The sequence below is a fragment of the Sphaeramia orbicularis genome, chromosome 6, assembly GCF_902148855.1.
Source record: "Sphaeramia orbicularis chromosome 6, fSphaOr1.1, whole genome shotgun sequence".
Lineage (NCBI taxonomy): Eukaryota > Metazoa > Chordata > Actinopteri > Kurtiformes > Apogonidae > Sphaeramia > Sphaeramia orbicularis.
Genome location: NC_043962.1, coordinates 4,238,753 through 4,260,479, shown reverse-complemented (window position 1 = coordinate 4,260,479; position 21,727 = coordinate 4,238,753). Strand labels below are relative to the sequence as shown.

General features: G+C 38.1%; 1 protein-coding gene across 1 annotated transcript; it reads right to left on the bottom strand.

Annotated features, from left to right (window-relative positions):
- Positions 1–1,163: 1,163 nt before the first annotated feature.
- On the bottom strand, positions 1,164–21,636 carry anln2 (anillin, actin binding protein 2). The gene is made up of 23 exons (XM_030136977.1): positions 21,553–21,636; positions 20,841–20,931; positions 20,568–20,735; positions 20,178–20,249; positions 18,825–19,009; positions 18,182–18,274; positions 17,049–17,118; positions 13,426–13,742; positions 12,707–12,798; positions 12,284–12,413; positions 11,681–11,816; positions 10,664–10,843; positions 9,694–9,820; positions 9,555–9,603; positions 9,383–9,436; positions 9,269–9,301; positions 8,609–8,630; positions 8,400–8,509; positions 7,930–7,983; positions 6,133–6,219; positions 5,123–5,230; positions 3,637–3,785; positions 1,164–2,170 (listed from the first exon to the last, which is right to left on the bottom strand). The coding sequence occupies exons 2-23, from the start codon at positions 20,923–20,925 to the stop codon at positions 2,017–2,019; spliced, it is 2,475 nt and encodes an 824-aa protein (XP_029992837.1). The 5' UTR covers positions 20,926–20,931; positions 21,553–21,636; the 3' UTR covers positions 1,164–2,016.
- Between the last annotated feature and the right edge of the window lie 91 nt (positions 21,637–21,727).

Here is a 21,727-nt window from a genome sequence, read left to right as displayed (position 1 = left end):
CATTCTACAGGCTTTAAATAAGGATGTAAATATGGAACCAGGTGGAGTAACTGTGCACGGACCCGCTTCAGTTCTGCTGTTATGTAACTATTCAACTGGAAAAAACAGGAGAAATGACACTGGAACATAATACTGAGAGGGAATTATTCAGAGCTTCTGCAGGATTCAGCAACTTACAGTTTAGACCTTGGGTGTCCACAGCACAGTGTGATCTCAAATGGGCTGGACCAGTAACATACTGGACATAATAACTAAAATCCTTGCCACAACACCATACATTTCATACAAAAAATTAATCACCGTTGCATTAGACTTATTATATATGTATAAGATATAATAGGCCAGGACAAACGTCCTGCCCCCTCAAATGAAAGTTGGCAAAGCTTCAGGAGGTAGGAAAAGATAAATGAGCGTAAAGTCTCACTTTCATTTCTGCAGGGGGCACAGACCGCACCGCCCTGTACCCCCATAGTATTATAAGTAGGACAGAAACTGATGCACAAGCACAGTTACTGACCGAAATGCATGCATGTGCACCCCCCAGGCCAAACTACGCCTGTGCAATTCATCCAATTGCCCTTATTTTTTTAAAGACATTTAAGGTTGTTCATAATTGTTTAACTTTTTCCCTTTTTTTTTTTAAAAGGATAGTTTGTAAATTTGAGTATTTTCATGCAATTTCACATTTTTTACACTAATACAAAGAGAAAAATCTGTAGTTGTCATCATTTATAGGTTATGTCATTATTTTACTGGTCTGATCCACTTTAGATCAAACTGGTATGAATGTGGAACCTGAACTAAAATGATTAATATTCATTCATTCATTTTCTGAACCCGCTTTATCCTCACTAGGGTCACGGGGGTCACTTGGAGCCTATCCCAGCTACTTATGGGCGAAGGCGGGGTTCACCCTGCACAAGTCACCAGTTATAGATACATATAGAGACAAACAAACACTCTCACATTCACACCTACAGACAATTTAGATTAACCAATTAACCTATTAGTGCATATTTTTGGATGGTGGGAGGAAGCTGGAGTACCCGGAGAGAACCCACGCAGACTCGGGGAGAACATGCAAACTCCACACAGAAAGGTCCCACCCCCCACCCCGTTCTGGATCGGCCAAATCAATCAAACATTTCTCTCTGTACTTTGATCTATTTCCTTTATTGGTACCATAAGTGCATAGAATGGGAGTTTATAGGAATAATTTATTCATTAAGACAGATGACAGACTCACAGATGGACAAACACAGAAAAAGAACAGAACGTCAAACAGACTACATTCACAGAAACAGAATCTGTTGTTGTACATGGATGGGTTCATACACCTGCAGTAACTCACCATGTACTCAGGACAGATTTATATCATTACTTTCACCCCATAAACTGCCCAAAATCAGCTCCACATGAGCCTCTGTCCGTCTGCAAGTCTAACACAAAGGTCCCATTCAGACACTAGCAGGCATATTTCTTCTATTTCTTAATCATTTGTAGTGTTTCCTTATTTTACATTTGTTAGTAAAGTTAAACACATCTTCATTAGTGTCTATATAAACGTGTATCCTTCCAGTTATAATCATACAAAAATACAATGTGAACCTAAATATGGACGTAAATTAAACTTCAGAAATATAAGCTACATGAGGTCCCTATTTACCCAAAGTGACCGAACAATAAAGCCAACTCAGGCTAAAGCAGCTGACTGAAAAAAGCCAAAATAAAACCTGACTTCTGAACAGTCATAACAATAAAGAACTAAAACAATACTCCAATGGCAACAAAAACAAATAAAAATGACCAAACCAACAGTAATGATTGGATTCAGATAAAAAGAAATAAACAATAACACGCAAATCAAATCAATATCTCCCAAAAAAAAAAATCAAGATACGTAAAGTTTTCACTGGTGTATGTGTTTATAATTGGATTTATGACGATTCATTGTCATATTGCGGGATGGAGAGGGGCCTCTGTGGGTCATGTGACGTGTTTGTGTGGCGTTTGCAGTTACAGGATGCTCTCCCTGATGTTCCCGCTGTCGGATGAGCTCTGGGGTTTGGTGGTCGATGTTTTGTTCCATGTGTGGAAGTCCAGAAGAGCCTGGTTGAGTTTGTCCATCCAGTCCAGTCTTTCCTGTTTGGTGTCGGCTGAAAACCAGCACCTGCACGACCAGAGAGCAGCAGCGTTCATCAGTTTAAGACGACAGAGAAGAAGCTACTACATCCTTATATGACAGTGCTAGTGCTAATGCTAGGTGCTGTGTGTCATTATGGGTAAAACGGAGACTTAACCTTTAACCCTCAAACACCTAAACTGTCACTGGATATCATAAACTGTTTAATACCCGTTGATCCACTGATCCTATTAATACATGTCAATAAATGGTGTAAAATACAGTTCTTCATCTTTTCATGGTCATCAGATATGACCCATTTGGACGTTCAGAGGCTCCGTGGTTACCGTGGAAACACTGTCATTTTCTACAACACTGATTCACCAGTAAAACCCATGGAGTTGGCTCAATGACAGTGGATGGACACACTTGTTTTTAAGAAAATGCTATTTTTTCTTGTGATTTACATTTAGTTGAGGTAGAAATAAAGTCATATTCTCAATACATCTCATGTAGGAAACTGGTTTAGTGGTTTTTGAAGAACCTACCAATGTGAAATTACATCCTCCTTCCATATAGACGGTATTTTTTTTTTTCATTTGTTTCTTATTTTAGGGGGAAAAAAATAACCTAAATGTTTTGATACTGTGTTGTGCAGAAGGGTTAGGGTTATTCTGTTCTATACTATTCTATTCTATGGCTGGTTCTGGTCCTCAGTGTAGTTACAGTTTATCTCTGAGGAGCTACAGAAACATCTGACATTAAAGGCAGTATAAATATGAAGAGCTGTTTGTCTCAGTCTTTAAAAAAGATAATAATCCCAAAATAAGTATGCTGCCCAACCCGATGCTGACATCAGAGGTGTTTCCCATCATCTGTCACTCTGAAAAGCCCTGTGTGACATCATGGACTGGGTGCAACCAGAAGCACAGCAGTATTCATCTGACTTTAAACCAAAAGAGCCCCTGAAGCTTCAACAAGTCTTCATCATAAAAATAGTTCCAGTGTCCCAGTGTGTCAGCGTCATGTTCTATCTGAATGAATCCCCAGTTGAATTTGTGAGGTTGCCAGGTTCTGTCTCTATGTTCCAGTCCTGTGGTCTGGATGCAGGAGATCAATCTCCTTATAGAAGTGGGTGGTACTTTCACTGGAGGAGAACTCAACTAATTCAATTAAAGTCCATATATGACTTCTATCAGTGATCACTAGGAACTATATTGATATCTGTAACCATTTACATGCTAGAAACCATCAAAATAAGGACTATTAGAAGGAAAGGCAAGTTTTTAATATTACAAAAATTTGTAAAAAAAAAATCCAAATTTGAAATGAATCTGATCAGCAGTTACATCAGAGAAGATGTTTGAAGAAATTACGTCCCCACAGTAGTCTATGGCCGATCGGCCGTGAAATAAAAAGCTCAAAGTGCTTCTTTTACAGTAATGAAAGATCTTAAATTATGATTTGAACTCCACCAGCTCCAACCATCGGACGCTGTGTGTTCATACACTCACTTGGCCGGCGTATCCTGACTGCTGTCCTGCTGCTGCTTTTGGACGCTGCTGACCAGCTCGAAGGTGAAAGGCCGCGCACATGAGTCCCTCTTAACGGGCCTTACACACTGAGAAGGAGAACTGGACAGAGAGATGCTGCCCTCTGCATCCTAATACACCAAAACAGAAAAAACACAACACAAACAGAGACATTTACTTCTATTACAAGGAAAACAAACCCTCCAGTAAAATAAATGTGTTAAATCTGCTGCTGTTCTCTGTATGTCCTGTGCATCTGGTGAACTGACAATTAATTTATTAATTTTTTTAATCTTTGCATTTGTTTCTGAAAAAACAAATAAATATATAAATAAATAAACAAACTAGAAAAGCACTCAAAGTGCAGACCTCTGCCAAGGCAGATCACCCCCCCCACCCACCCGATCACCACCAAATTTAGTCATTTGTTCCTTGTGCCAGTATCAACATTTCCTGAAATTTTCATCCAAATCTGTCCATAACTTTTTGAGTTATCTTGCACACGGGCAGACAAACAGACAAACCAACACCGGCAAAAACATAACCTCCTTAGAGGAGGTAATAACCTGCAAATGATAATTTTATACACATTTTTCACTGTTTTAGTGTGAAAAAAGAAAACTTACATTTTGAAAATATGAATAATCTTAAAAACCATGAACCTGAAATTTCTTAACAAAAAATAAGTGAATTTTACCAATATTCTGCCTCAGTTTTTTGTGCATTACAACTTACAGATCACAGTGGATCTACAAAAACACAAAACATTCAATAACAAGCAGAATATTGGGACAATTACACTTATTTTTCTTAAAACATTTCAGGTTGTTCATATTTTTTCAGGTTATTCACATTTTATTGTCAAAGGATAGTTTGTAAATGTTTTCATTATGTCATTTTTTTTCCACATTAAACCAAAAAGAACATTTGGAGTCATTATGTATAGGTTATTATATTAGTACTTTATATTAGATCATATTGGTCTATATGTGGAATCTGAACTAAACAACTTTGGCATCCTACATTGTTAATATTTTCAGTGTAATTTTTGTGGAACTTTCTCTGTATTGAAAAGCACAAGTTATCACATGACCTTTAATTACAATCTGACAAAAAAGGAAAAAATAATATACAGCAACATAATAAAGTTGTTGTAGTACAAGGTTGTACACAGAAGAGGTTGGTTGACATAATAACCATAATCCCGTAACAGCAGATTCCAAAAATATATAGATTAGGCTTTAAATAAATAAATAAAACCAAAAGTAAGCACCACTATGAACAAAGGTCAGGTGATGTATACATTTCTAACATTACAGTGTAATTTTTTGCTTTTCATAAATTCAACCTGTGGGCCAGATTGGGCCCTTTGGCAGGCCGGTTTTGGCCCGCCAGCCGTATGTTTGACACCCGTGGTCTAGGACATCTCCTGTAGATTCTGATCAACGTGCAGATGTTCTGTTCTTACCTTGGTTTCCCTGTCGTTGGGATGGTTCCAGTAGAACATGTTACAGCCTTCCAGGACAAAATATCGACGATGCCAAACCCCAAATCCACTGATGAGCTCAAACATGGTCTGAGGAAACATGAGGAGGGACCATAAGTATGATAGGAGCCTGTTCTCAACATTCACTGTCAATGTTAATACAGAATACTTTATTAAACCCAGGGGAGAGTGTTGTGTGTTACAGTTGTTCCATTCTAGTTGAATAAAAAGTAGCAGGGAAGAAATTATCAATATAAGAAAAATGTTATTTTAATCAGTGACTATGATTTTAAATGTTCTACCTGTAAATTTCTAAAATGTTTTTCATGCTGACTGTAAATAATGATTTTTCTACCACAACTAACCATCTACTTTCATCACATCTCACTGAGGAAGAAAAATCTACCATTAAACTTTTTATCTCAAACCAAAAACAGGACAACTTACAGCTGTAGACATGATGTGTCCCAATATTTATGTCTATATAGTTTATAAACATCAATTGTCAAACCAGTAAAATAATACGACAATAAAATATAAATAATGTAAACTACAAACTTTTCTCTGTTTTAAAGTGGGGAAAAAAAATTAAATCACTTCATGAAAATGTTTACATTTAAAAACTATCGCTTAAAAAATGTGAATAACATGAACAAATGGAAATTTCTTTAGAAAATTATGTTACATTTTAACAATAATTATCATTTTCATGTAATTTTACTTTTTTACACTAAAAGAAAGAGGCAAATTTGTAGTTGTCATTACTTTTGAATTATTCTGTTATTATTTTACTGGTCTGATCCACTTTAGATCATATTGGTCTGAATATGGAGCCTGAACTAAACTGATTGTTAATGTCTTCAGTGTAAAGTTCAACCCATGGGCTGGATTGGACCCTTTAGTGGCCTGGTTTTGGCCCCTGGGCCGTATGTTTGACACCTGTGGGTTACATCCTCAGCTCAGACAAACAAACCAACCAAACCCAGACTGACCAGGAAGCCTTGGTGCTGTACGCTGGAGTGGCCTTCACTGTCCAGTCTCAGGTAAACGTTTCCCTCTAGAGGAGAAAGAAAAGGCACCTGCAGTCGACAGAGAAAAGAGAAAAGGGATGTTCATTATGTCTGATGAGGAACATGTGAACAAGAGAACACTGAAAAAACATCTGGAAGGTTTTCATTCCAACATGTTCTACACTTATACCATGTAAACACATAACCAGTATCTGGAAAAACAGATATTGTCTGCTGCATTTTTGACATTAATCCTCTGGTTTAAGTCACTGAAAACAATTATTCCTGAAAACTCTGGCCAAAAGTAGACAGACAAGTGGAAGAAAAGTGGACTTTTATGGTCCCAAATGTCACAGTATGTGACAAAAATATGCATCATGATATTGATGCATTTTTTGTCACATACTGTGACATTTGCAATCACAAAACTCCACTTTTCTTCCAAAATCTTGACTTTGACCCAAATTTTCAGGAATAATTGTTTTCAGTGACCTAAAGCAGATGTTTCAATATGACTTGAGCAATTATGCCATGAGTCTAACGATGTGTGTGACCTTTATCCTAAACTTAACCTCATGATGGAGCTCTACAGCAGATTTATGCAGATTCATGGAGATGAAAACTTTCTGAAAATGATCTGGTGTGTACCATGTTATTGTTGAAAACAGGTGGACAAATATCTGTTTCTATAAATACCCAATCACAAGTTTACATGGCCTTAGTTTTGCAGCACAGAGAGCCTAAACTGTAAATATATTTACAGTTCTCTCATCTGATGAAGTATGAATATAAGGAACAGGGATTCAGTCTGTTCTATTCTGGAGTGAAAGTCTTCATGTATGTTTGGATTAATTTACTGCTTCTATAGAAAAGGAAAACTGTCAAGAGGTGAAATGACACTGTGACCAAAGATAAAATCTTACCTTCCTTCAATAAAACATAAAAAAACCTACACTAAATGGACAAAAGTATGTGGACATGTTGAATTGAGGTGTTTCTTTTCTAACATGGGTCTGGGATACAAAACAATAATGACTAAAGTCATAATATAGTTTTATATTCAGATAAATATCATTGTATTGGTTAGTTTGGTTTAAATTGTTATCGTTGCTTCCAAAATGCCTCAGAGATGGCTTTTACTTCATTTCTCTTAACATTGATTTTTTTATCCATGATTATTTAAAATGCTCTACCTCTAAATTTCTGAAATATTTTTCATGCTCTAACTGTAAATAACAATTTTCTACCACAACTAACCATCTACTTTCTTCACATCTCACTGAGGAAGAAAAATCTCACATTAAACTTTAAGGAAATATTGATGTTAATAAACTATATGGCCATAAATATTGGGACACATCATGTCTATACCTGTAAGATGTCCTGTTCATGAGGATTTGAGATAAAAACACCAATATTTCGTTAAAGTTTAATTTGTCTTTATTGTTTTGTATCCCAGGCCCGTAGGACAAAAAAAAAACACTTGAATTCACATGCTTTTGTCCATTTAGTGTAAATTATCAGTTAATAGTTTAGTTTTAGGTGATAGTTGGTGTTGACAACTATCACCATGACGACACACGTCATTTCACATTCAGTTTGACAGAAAAAAAAAAAAAAAAAAATCAATACAATGAAAATGACATTGACTAAATTGGTCGACTAGAAGCTGCAGAGACGAGTCAAAGGACGGAGACAGCAGAGACACATGGGTCTGAAATCAGAGTCAGGGTTAGTGTCAAAGGGAAAGGATCAGTGATGTGACAGAAACAGGGAAACCTTTTCCTGAAACTCATCTCCCAGGAGCCTCCTGATTTTGCCTTCAAGTTTCATCTGAGTGGAGGAAACAGGACAGAGAGGAGACAGAGATGTTACATCACCAGTGAGTCCACCCACATGTAGAAACTGAATCCATGACAGACACAAAGGCCAGAACAGCGCCACACACTGGGTTGCATGACAATTGCAGTCAGTCTGATTTGGATTTCCACTGGTTTAACTTGCAAATGTCAAGTATGTACATGAGAAACAGTAATCAAAACAACTAACGCTAATACTAACATTGATTCATCTTATGTGTTTTAGGTAGTTCTCATGCTATTTAATATTATGCTATCTATCTATTACACTGACTTGCTTCAAATGATGTATGAACATATTCTGATCCTACTGAAAACACATTTGTGACTCATTCAGAATAACTGTGTTCCAACATCCAGTTTCATCAGTCCAATCCATCTGACTCCTACCTTATCCAGGGGGAACTTGCTGTGTCCCAGCGAGGCCAGGGTGATCTTATGAGAACCAACCAGACAGAAATTACTGGAGCGACGAATGTTCAGGGCAGGAAGAGCAGCAGCTGAAGCACATAGGAGGAGCAGATCATTGACCAGATGAGTAAAAACAGAAAACATGTGACCTCCAGGTACATGAAGGATCAAAACGGAAACTGACTCACATGTCAGACTGTTACTGGATCTCTGTAGAAAACAAAAAGGACATGAGTTAGATATTATATGATGTAATTAATGAAAATAGATTAAACATGAGGGTTTAAAACAGGGGTCTGCAACCCGTGGTCCTAGTATTCTAAGTATTGTATTCTTTAGACATTTCAGGTTGTTCATATTTGTTCTAGTTATTCACATTTTATTGTGAAAAGACAGTTTGTAAACATATTCATACTTTTTAATATTTTCCATATTAAACCGAGAGGAAAATCTGGGGTTGTCATTACTTTTGGGTTATTATTTTACTTGAGATCATATTGGTCTGTATGTGGAACCTTTGATGTTTAACATCTTCAGTGTAATTTTTGCACCTGTGGGTCAGATTGGACCCTTTGGTGGGCCACTTTTGGCCCACGGGCTGTATGTTACACACCCCTCTTGTAGTTCCATAAGTTAATAAATGCACTAAACATTGCATTGTTGTAATGGAAATGCAAAGGTAAATTGCAAACTAATGACATATAGGCGACCACAGACCAGCCCCCTTATGGTAAAATGGGGTTTGAATATTTTTTTACAGATTTCTTTCTTTGTTTCTGAGTTAAAAATGTCTCTTAAGATTGTAAAGTTTACCAACACTGGCCTAAAACAATAAACCAGGCACTCACCGTTAATGTATTTAGGAGTTTTCTTGGGGTGACCTAAAAAAGTAATAACACTAAATGTGAAATAAACCGTCCAAAACTACACACACATCTGGTTTTATGGACTCATTCACTGACCCGTGACTTGGTGTTGATGCGATCCACACTGCAGTTGGTACCTGTGGTGTGGGACTGAAGAACAAAAACAATCCACCAGTTAAATGTGTGTAAATGGGGCTGCATTCAACAGGAACAGCTGACTGGTTCTATTCCAGACATACGTGTAGTAACAGATTTAGTTTGGTCTCACCAGGCTGTAGACTTCCACGTCAATTTCAAAGGTTGAGCGAATATCCTTCCTGAAGTACGAAGCAGACAGAGGAACAGGGTCAATGTCTGTGTTCCAGGGTTAAAAAAAATCCACAACCAGCTCCTGACATGTTACTTACAGAGTGACAGATGTAGGAAACAAGATGGTGTCTCCTTTCTGAGCGTCTGCCGCTGTGGCCAGAGGAGTTGCCACAATGTTACAAGGTCCATAGCGGATCAGGATGAAGAAATAATGACTTGGCCGACCTTAAAATACAACACAAATACAAACATTTTAAGAACTCCAACATTAAACTAATTAATACACAAGAGCAGAGGCGTTTAACTCATTTTAGTTCAGGTTTCACATTCAGCCCAATTTAACCTCCAGTGGATCTGACTAGTAAAACAATAACATAATAACTACAATTTTTTCTCTTTGTGTTGTGCATAAAAATAATATTAAATTATGAAAATATGAATATTTTCTAGGTAAATCAGTCACTTCATTTGAGGTGGGCATTTTGTTCAAGCAAGTGCAATAAAATTTTAAGGGTGTCCAAAATCTTTTTCCACCACTGTAGTTTTAAGCCAGGGGTGTCAAACATACGGCCCGTGGGCCAAAGCCAGCCAAGGGGATGAATATCTGAAATGCAAGAATTACACTGAACACATTAACAATCAAAGGATGTTAAAATCATTTTAGTTCAGGTTCAACATTCACATCAATATGATCTAAAGTGGATCAGACCTGTAAAATAATAACATAATAACAGCTACAGAATTTTCTCTTTTAGTGTAAAAAAAAAAAAAAAAAAAAAAAAAAAAAAAGCAAAATTACATTGAAATGTTTACAAGTACAAACTTTCCTTCCACAAAAAATGCGAATAACCAGAACAACTATAACAAAAGTGTGTATTTGTCATCATTTATAGGTTATTCTGCTATTATTTTACTGGTCTGATCCACTTTAGATCATAATCGTCTGAATGTGGAACCCAAACTAACATGAGTTTGACATCCCTGCTTTAAGTTATAAATTCCAAACTGAAACTATACTTTAAATGCAACTGGAAACTGAAAACTCCAAATATCTTCCTGACTCAGTACCTGGCCTGTTGTGCGAGGAACAGACAAATTCCACCTTCAGTGGCAGCTGGATGTTAGTGATGCTAACAGTTCCTCTGCAGGGTTTCTGAGAGGTGAGGTCTGTGTCGTCCTCCCCAGACTCAGAGCTCCTCGCCTCCCTCAGTCTGGTCACCTCGGCCAGCAGAGCAGAACGTTTCTCACCTCAAACACAACACAAATACATTAGATTAGATTAGACTGTATTGATCCCACAGTGGGGAAATTCAATGGTCAAGGCAGCAACAGAATACAATGCATGAAGAAATGTGCATGTATAAAGACAAAAATAATAATAAAATAGAGTGGATTTGCAATATGTTAGCCAGTACCAACAGGACAGGGGTCTGCTGTTGTATTGTAAAGATGCTCATGTGAGTGAAGTTGGACTCATATGTTAAAGGTGGAGGATCATTGTCTTTACCGCATTTTAACCAAAGAAGCAACTGCAGACATTTACAAACTATCCTTTAACATAAAATGTGAATAATCTGAACAAATATGAACAACCTGAAATACCTTTAGAAAAATAAGTATAATTTGACCAATACTCTGCCTGTTATTAAATGTTTTGTGCCTGATCTGTAATGTAGATGTGTAAATGATAAACAAAGGCAGAATATTGTTAAAACTGCACTTGTTTTACTTACTAAATTTCAGTTTCTTCATGGTTGTTCAAGTTATTCACATTCTTTTAAAGGATTGTTTGTAGATGTAAACATTCTCATTACCTCATTTTACTTATTTCACTATAAAACATAGAGAAAGGTTTGTATTTGTCATTATTTATAGGTAATTCTGTTATAATTTTACTAGTCTGACCCACTTTAGATCATATTGGTCTGAATGTGGAACCTGAACCAAGATTATTTTGACCCCCCTGCTGTAGAAAGGTCAAACATCAGATTAATGTTCTGGACATTTTAAGGATTTACATAAATCCTGGATTAAAACTAAACACAGTTGGGGTGTTCCTTGTGTGTGTGTGTGTGCTGTACATACAGGAGACCAGCAGCAGTTTCTCGGCCTCGGCCTCCTCCAGTGACCCTCGACCGTGGTCCTCATCGGTGCAGCAGCTCAGAGCCTGCAGGGTCTGGTTAATCACAGTCTGCAGCTTCCCTGCTTCTTCATTCAGAGCCTGGACCAGACAGTAGCAACCACTGAGACACTCCCTTTGGTACCTGCACTTGATCTCATTAGTTTTTCTTGATTGCTTTGACCTGCTTAAAGAACCTAGGATCCACTTGGTTTTCATCATCACTTTTTCAGCAGAGCAGAACTTATCTCTTATGAATGTGTTAACTCTTTCTCATTGAATTCACACATTTTTTTTACACCCTTTTGCAGAACAGTTAACAAAGATGTCATTCAAGCAGCACGAACTCCATTGCTGTAACTATGGGAACTAAACAGAAACCAGATTTGCCTAACTATTAGAAACTACCTAGATCAGTATGAAATTCCTGAAGCACCTGTTTGACACTCCTTCACACAAATCTACAATTGGCATCAATCTGCAGGAGACTGACTATCCATAGTGGATATTTGAACTGATTTCTTATACGTCATAGATTTTATTTTGGGGGACGGGGCTGTGATACATACTGCAATTTTCTCCTTGGTGTTGACAGAAGGTTGAGGCCTGGATGTGTCAACAGCTCGTCTCTGAGGCCCAGGGGTGACGCTCTGAATGGGGGGTGGTTTGCTCTGCCTTTGTGTGCGGTAGGCGTCAATGCTGTCATTCATAGAAACAAAAATATTTAACCCTTCAGTATCAAACCCATAGAGGTCTTTCTAATCACCAAAAGCACATAATCTGTACAGTATTGTAGTAATGTCCAGTAGTAATGTGTTTACCTGATGTTTTTCTGATTATGTGGATGTATAGGATATGTATGTTGCAACAAGAATTGCGTAGCATTGCCATGGCAACATAGATAGACCTGGGGGCAACTGGGCTTAAGAGACTACATAAGATAAAAACATTCTTTTAAAAATGTGGAACCGTCCATGCAGTTGTGGAATTACCTGTACAGAGGAGCACTTTCAACAGGGGTGGTGCTGTCTTCAGGGGTCAGGAGCAAAGATGAAGGGTTGGATTCCTGATCGGCCGCCAAACGCTGAATACAGAGATACAATTGATTACAATGATGAATCAAACAATTTCCACTCTGTACTTTAACATTACTTATGCAAAAATTCTATTTTAGTTTGTACTTTACAGTTTATTGTTGCATTTTACTGTTTGATTGTCCAGACTTTTTTTTACCAGTTCTGTTTTTATACTTTTAATTTATTATGTATACAGAAAGAAAAACAAAGAAGCCAACAGTCTGTCAGTGTGTCTGTCTATGAAGGAAGTGTCACTGTTTGTTAAGAAATGTAGAGGGGTACAGTGTCATACCAGAAGGGTCCAGTGTCGTACCAGAGGGGTACCAGAGGGTACAGTGTCATACCAGAAGGGTACAGTGTTGTACCAGAGGGGTACCAGAGGGTACAGTGTCATACCAGAAGGGTCCAGTGTCATACCAAAGGGGCACCAGGGGGTACAGTGCCATACCAGAAGGGTACAGTGTTGTACCACAGGGGTACCAGAGGGTACAGTGTCATACCAAAGGGGTACCAGGGGGTACAGTGTCATACCAGAAGGGTCCAGTGTCATACCAAAGGGGTACCAGGGGGTACAGTGCCATACCAGAAGGGTACAGTGTCGTACCAGAGGGGTACCAGAGGGTACAGTGTCATACCAGAGGGGTGACCACGGCCTCCACAGACTTGCTCAGTGGAGACAGGATTCCACTGGGAGGAAACATCAGCTCATCTCCATTGTTCTCAGCGTGCTCTTCGTCTTTATCGCTCTTCTGCTTCTCAGACTCAGTGTCCATCTTCTCCTCCATCTTGTCCTTCTCCCCAGTGCAGACACCGATGCCACTGTCTCGGTCGTCGCCGTCATCATCATCCCTCTGCTCATCTTCAATTCTCTCGGCATATTCCAGCACCTCCTCAAACATCTGGTCGATGATGTCAGCAGTGTTGGTCTCATCGTGGGAGTTCAGTTCAGCATCTGAGGGCAGAACCAGAACCAGACATACATTAAGTTATGAAACAAATGAGGGACAAGGTTTTAACTCTGCCTGGACTGCCTGTGAGACAGTGTAGAAGTTCTAATTCAACACACCCACAGGAGTGAACATTATCACCTTCCTGAATCCAAATCTATTTACATAATGATTTCAGCCATTTATTAAACCATATTACAGATACACCTTTGCCATTTTGCATTTCAATTATTTTTACACTGTTTTCTGTCCAAAACCAGAGCTAAGCTAACAGAGCTATAATGTAAACTGATGCAGTAACAGAAACGCAGTGTTAATATTGATGACAGTCAATTCTGTTCCAGAGTACATTCTGGTACATGACTGTGAATGATTATCAATACTACATATAACCTTTTTAATACACCATGTTGATACTTGCTCTACAAATAAATAAAATAACCCTGACATCAGTTTGGACAAAGTACGACAAAAAGGTAACATGAGCTCCACAGCAAGTTGGATCTGAAAGAAAAGAAAATCACCCACAGATGTTAGTGCCAGGTGAACACTATATGGACAAAAGTATGTGGATACTTTGAATTCAGGTGTTTCTTTTCTAACAGTGGTCTGGGATACAAAACAATAATGACTAATGTCATAAAGTTTTATATTGGGATAAATATCATTGCATTGGTTAGTTTGGTATAAATTGTTATCTTTGCTTTCAAAATGCCTCAGAGATGGTTTTGACTTCATTTTTCTCAACAATGATTGCATTTTTGTTTTTGTTTTTTAAATCCATGACTGATTTTAAATGTTCTACCTCTAAATTTCTAAAATATTTTTCGTCCTCTGACTGTAAATAACAATTTTCTACCACAACTAACCATTTACTTTCTTCATATTTCACTGAGGAAGACAAATCTCCCATTAAATTTTAAGGAAATATTGATGTTTTTTCTTTAATCTCAAATCATCATGAACAGGACATCTTACAGCTGTAGACATGACGTGTCCCAATATTTATGTCAATATGGTTTATAGAGATCAATATTTAGAAACACCTGAATTCAACATGTCCCAACACTTTTGTCTATATAGTGTATATGTCAACAGGCTGTCTCTGTGAAACACCCGTTCATGCTTCATGTGTGCCTCCAGTGTTCCCCCATGATGCTCCAAACGTCCACCCAGTGTGTTTACGTGACAGACCAGTCATCCCACTGTGCTTCTCCTGGATCTTACATCTTCCTCCTGTTCCTACCTGACACAGATGTGTCCATAACAGGGGACATGGACTCGCTGATCAGCTCCGGCTCCAGGATAAAGGTGACTTTCTTAATGCCGTCTCCTCTTTCTGCTATGGGACGTCCCTCTGTCCTCTCATCAACTACAGCCTCCTGCACCTCGTCTTTAATGTCACTGTCCTCTGTCTCAGCCTGTCTTACATCTTCAATTTTAACCTCTATGTCCCTGCTCTGAGTTGGACATCCTTCTGCTGGTTTAACACTATCACCTGAATCTGTCTCATCTTTTACAGCCTCAGTGACTTCCTGCTCATCTACATCTTCCTTACACTCTTTGCTGTCTCCTTTGTCCATCTCTGTCTCCTCCACTGTCTGTTTTTGTTGAAGACACTCATTTAAGCAGCTCTCTGTCTCTAAATGAACATGATCCAGTGCTGACTTAACATGCTGCTCTGTTTCAGAACGTGAACAAACTGCACGACACTCCATGTTTTCTTCAACATCGCCTCCTTTTATGACTCTATAAGACTCCAGCTCCTCTTTGTCTGCCTGTTGTGCAGCTACAACATCCTCCTCATGTCGAGGATACCTCCATATCTTTAACTCTTCATCTGTTGAAGGCTCCAGCGCCTCTTCACCACATGAAGAACCATCGACGTCCTCACGTTCCTCAAATGAAACCAGCTCATGTTCTGTCTCTTCAGTGTCTTTGGGAACCTCTTCTGTTTGTTGTATGTTTGACTCATTGGCTGTAACTGAACACATCTGATCTACAGGTTGTTCCGGTACATTCTGAGATGAACTCTCTCCCTCACTGAATGACAGCTGCAGTACAGTCTGAGTTTTCCTGATCTCTTCCTGATCCCTGAGCTCTGAAGATGTTCCAGGACCTTCAGTACAACATGGTTCATCTGTGAATTTTCATTAGAATATCAAGGAAAAAAAAACATCATGTCGTCTCATAATAAACAGGTATTATTGCAGCAGGCGGCGACTTACTCTAAATAGAAACAGCAAAACTCCTTCTCTCTGTTTCTACACAGATTTTAGTTTAAAAGCTGTGAATGATTCTCTTCACATTCTATTATCTTTGACACACAACTTTCTGCTATAATGCTGCAGCCATCCACCAAAGTCATATCTGAGTCTTAATGTTATAAACCTGAGCTGTCAAACTCCATTTAGTTCAGGTTCCACATTCAGCCCAATATAATGTCAACTGGATCAGACCAGTAAAATAATAACAATGAAAAAAGAAAAATTATATTATGAAAATGTGAATTACATGAACAACCTGAAATTTCTTGAGTTAATTAAGTGCAATTGTAACAATATTCTGCCTCAGTTTATCATTTACACATGAGCATTACAACTACGGATCACAGTGGATCTACAAATACACAAAACATTTAATAACAGGCAGAATATTGTTAAAATTACACTTAATTTTCTTCACCACATTTCAGGTTGTTCATATTTGTTCTGGTTACTCACATTTTCCTGTGAAAGGATACTTTGTAAAGGTAAACAATTTCATGTAATTTTATTTTTTTACACTAAAACCAAGAGAAAAATTTGTAGTTGTCATTATTTTTTGGGTTTTATGATAATATTTTACTGGTTTGACCCACTTGAGATCATAGTGGTCTGTATGTGGAACCTGAAATAAAATGATTCTGAAACCTTTAATTATATCTTCAGTGTCATTTTTGCATTTCAAAAATTCATCCCATGGGCCGGATTGGACCGTTTGGCAGGCCAATTTTGGCCCACAGGCCATATGTTTGATAACTATGCTATACACTATACACATAGTAACTTTGCAGAAGCATCAGTTTAGAGCAAATAAAGACCAGTTGTAACAAAAGTTGAAAGACAATATTTTAAACAAACAAGAACACAAAAATATAATTGAAAAATACTAACTTTAAATGTTTTGATACATATTTGAGGAGCTAAATGTTGGAAACAACCAAACTAATTCCAAAAACAATGTCATCCGATCATGCCCCATTTACAACCAGTTTGTGTTTTTCCCCGCACATGGTCACTGCAAAAACAAATGTTAGTTCCATGTCTTACCTGTAGTATTTCCAAGTGGCTTCACTGTGTCAGTAAAACTGTCATCTTTCACTTCAGCATCTCCATCAATCTGTTAAATGCAACATCACCACATTAACAGCAGAATGAATAACATATGAGAGCTTTAATATAAACAACATAGAAAACAAAAATGCTGCAAACAACCAGGTACCAAAATGTGATAAATACACAAAGGTGTGTAAATGTCATAGGACATAATGGTAAATATGCACATCCTCAGACCCCAAGGTGAGCACAGCCTTTGTCCACATACAGATTTTATGTAAATAAGATCATAAGATGAAACGTGCACTGTTCAGGGAAGTGAATGACATCTCCTAAAACACCAGGACAGTGTGTTAAAGCATTAAGACAGACTCGTCCAGACTCACATCCAAGGGCTGCACAGGAGGCCACTGAGCTCTCCTTCTAGATGTGGGAATCCAAGGGGAGGGGGTGGAGAAGCCAGGGGGGGTCCTACCCTGCTGATAATTACATGAGCTTCTGTTTAAAGACCCCTCCAACTGATGCTGAACGTCAAAATCCCAATACATTTGTGTGTCATATCACTGTGGTCAAAGCAAATCAACTCCACTGCTATGCTGAATATGGTAATAATTTTTAACTGAAATAAACACATACAACATTAGGAGAAAAAAAGACAATTATGCTGAGTGGATCTCAGCTACACTGTACAATATTTGTACCATACTCAGTGCACTACAACAACATAAAATACAACTGGTATAATTTTTAATCACAGATTTTATTATGCACATTATTTATTTACAAATATATCTATTTTTATTTTTTCTACTGATTATTTTATCCTACTTACTAGTGTTCTAGCTATCTGTTTTTTGATGCAACGTCATTTCTATTTATAGAGCATCTATGATGTAATGTTTAAATGACAAAGGAATCTCAATCTGAATCTGATCTGGGATCATTCTAGAGTTGAAAGGAAAATTTTCCCACTTTCCCAGGCATCCAAGACACACTAATATTACAGTGATATATTCTGGTTTTATCATTTTTCTGGGATAAGTACAGGTTTGGGCCCCAGGCCATATGTTTGACACCCATGCTTTAGTATCCTTGACAACAACTGCAGGAAGTTTGAAAGAACCCACCTGGTTGAGTGATTGGTCGGAGGCGCTCCGTTTCAACCAGGCGTTCTGACTGATTGGTTGGAAGTGCAGCTGGTTCAGCTCCTGTTCCCGTTCCTGATCAGAGAAAGACGTTCAGATTTAACACATGCATTTTACACTACTGGGACTTTAAGCTGAGGATGCACACAAATACTAAGACATCACTGCTGGTTTAACATACAATGAAATATACAGATAAATACCTTCAATGTCATAAAATAAAAAGTAGTCTCTACTACTACTACTACTACTACTACTACTAGATTAATCTGGAGTGTAATCTACATTTTTACAAGTGCATAACATCAGAATGATTTTATGGTTGTGACAATAACAAGAAAAAAATGTGTATAAAATAAAGTGTTATTAATTTCCATTGTTTTTTACCAAAGCTGTATGGAGCCACTTGAAAAGGGCCCAAGAGCCAAATGTTTCCCCAGAGCCACAGGTTGAACACCCCTGACCTGGGCTGTTCATATCTTCAGTGTAATTGTTGGACTTCCTTGGGCTGGATTGGACTCTTCAACGGGCTGATTTTGGCCCCTAAGCCATATGTTTGACACCCCTGATCTATCTTTGATTGTGTAACAGTTTATGGACTGAATTATAAATCTCCAAATCAAACCTGGCGAATGCGGGACGCCTGTTTGGAGCTGGGGGTTGCGGTGCCCTGGAGCTTCTGCTGAATCCCAGACACAAGGTCAGAGCGGGTCCGAGGGCAGGAGCCCCCCAGGTTTGGAGACAGGTTAGGGTTCGGCGTGAAGACCGGGGTCTTAAAACGCTCCACTCGTTGGTTGAATTCTCCCTCACCTGACAAATTAAACAAGGTTAGTAGAAATAGAAGAAGGACCAGGAACATCATCATTTACTGCAGGGATGTCAAACTCATGTTAGTTCAGGTTCCACATTTAGACCAATATGACCAAAAGTACATCAGACCTGTAAAACACTTAATTTTTGTTTTGTTTGTGTAAATAAATCACAGAATATCTTCTAATGAAGGTCAGGCCAGTGCCTCTGATAGAGTTTTTATTGTATTAGAAGTTTTTTCAAAGGTTTAAATGGTGCAAAATGTGCTGCTGTTATGTAAAACAAGCTATTATAGTTCTATCATTTCATCTAAAATCAAATGTTACATGCGCACTTAAAATGCTAACTAGTCTTACTTATAGACTGGTATCATGTTCGCCTCTTGGCACAGCTCATTTGTTTTCTTTTAACTGAGCACTTTCCTCCTGGGTGTGGCAAATACTTTAACGGACTACACAGTGTTTCCTCTGTATTCATGCAGCGATAGGGTGCCATTACAGCAAAGAAATTACCTTTAAAAAACAACATCAAGCATTCTGTATGTATAAACACATACAGCAAACGCAAATGTATAAAAGATCTTTTAGATTTTATGTTCAATTTTAATGCAACTAAGACCAAGACAATAATAGATATGCCACAAGAATAACCATCTGAATTAAGTTAAGATGCCATCATGGGGGAAATTACACAGTTGACAGAAGTAATGCAAAAATAAAGTGCAGAGAAGACGGAAAATATACACTTGTGAAAAAGAAAATACAAAAAGAAAAAAGAAATGTTTTTTAAGTATGTATATAAATTTGGGAAGAAATGACCTGCAGTATTAACATGTACCAATATGTTACATTCCAACTCAGTATGCTATTATTTGGCCAAAAATTACTGAGACAGTATCTTTGCTGCCTGCTCAACACCATGAAACACTTGCATTTGTGATCAACTTATTTTTTCCCAATTCTCAACAATCTGAAAACACAACCCTGTTTCTATATTCTATTCTTTTTCCATTCTTGTAAATTCTGAAAATCAGTCCATATTTCCATAGTCCACAGGACCCCTGCATACATTCATTGTACTGATTTCAATCTTTAGGTTCAATGTCCAGGCAAAGGATGTTTTAATATGAGAAAATAGTAGAATAGTATTAGTGTGTATTCATCCTCACCCAGCAGATGATGTCTGTTGTCCATATCTGTCCCTGGATCTGACACACATCTCTGAGCAACAAGAGCCCCTCCTGAAAAAACAATAAAGATGTGATGTTACTGAGAAGTATCAGTAACACAAAAACTGCTCAACACCATCATAAAAATTCACATCCTACCTACAGATGATCAAATTTCCATAAAATCTCACCAAATAACTTTGTGGGATTTTTTTTTTTTGCTGCTGTTGTACCATTTTATGGTTATAAAATAAGGTGTGATATTGATTCTGTCCTCTCTGATGTGTGAATCCTCCTTAATTTCCCAATGGCTCTGCCTGAGGGATCAATAAAGTTTTATCTAATCCAATGATATTAACAATTTATGTTAAATGGTGAAGCCACTGGCACCTTCTCTTCTCTGGGTGAGCTGCTGGACTCGGGACCGGACTGATGGAACAATCGGGGTGTCTGGTTTTGCCTCTCGCTCAGCTAAGCGTCCAGAAGACACTGGTTGAGGGTTGCGGTTCTCCTGACCAGTCACCTCCAGACGTCGCCTTTTCTGGCCATCATTTGCCACTGAGAGATCAGAAAGACAAATGAAAAAGAAAGTCATAAATCGTTGCAACTACAATGTCTGCTATGACTATGAACCTGCAGGAAAACAGCAAAACAAATGCAAACCTGATGATGTGGGGGCATTATCTTCAGAGTCTGACAGAGGTGCTCTCTGTCTCTTCAGGCCACTTTTGTCCTCACCAGCTTCCATACTGATCTGCACAGTGACAAAATAAACTGAATGACTTCACCTCTGATTTGCTCAGATTAGTCTGAAAGGACATCACTCTAGACTTTAATCATCTCTCCACACCTGCAAAAACTGTTCCGTTTAAATCAAAAGTTAATACAGTTAAAATATAATTCTGATGTAAAAAGCTGGTCATTTTACAGCCCAAAGAAACACTGTCACTGGATAAACATGGCTCCAGTTTAACCCAAACATCCTTAAGGCGGTGGTGACGCCCAGTGTAACAGCTAACATTCAGATTGAGGTCAGGTGTTTTCAAACAGCAGCTAGCTTAACCTACATCATATTTTACTAAACGTAGCTAGTTGTTAGCTTCAATTACAGCTTCTAGTCACTGCTACCCCGACAATATTTCTGCATTGCTTCAGCTAAAACACTGACAGTCTATTATTTAACAAGCTGCTAAATTAGCTTATCTGCGTTTGGCAAAACTTTCAGTAAACTCTAGCTAACTCATTTCAGGCTAACTCGCGTACTTAAAATCAACATACCGTTAGCCTAACACAATGAAATTCAACTTTTCGCTAACGTCCCTTGCTAGCATGCTAATACGTTTGAATCAGAGTAGAGCAGGGTTTATTTTCTTACCTGAAACAGTCTGAATAAATGTACAGTAATGACAGGTGAACACTAACTGACAGAAAACAGGTCGGAGCTTCTTGTAGTTTCGTCTCTTCTTAGACTCCGCCTCCAACTTTGAATTTCAGCGGGCCTTCCAACGTCGTCATGACGTCATCACTCCAATGGCAATGGCTGACCTGGG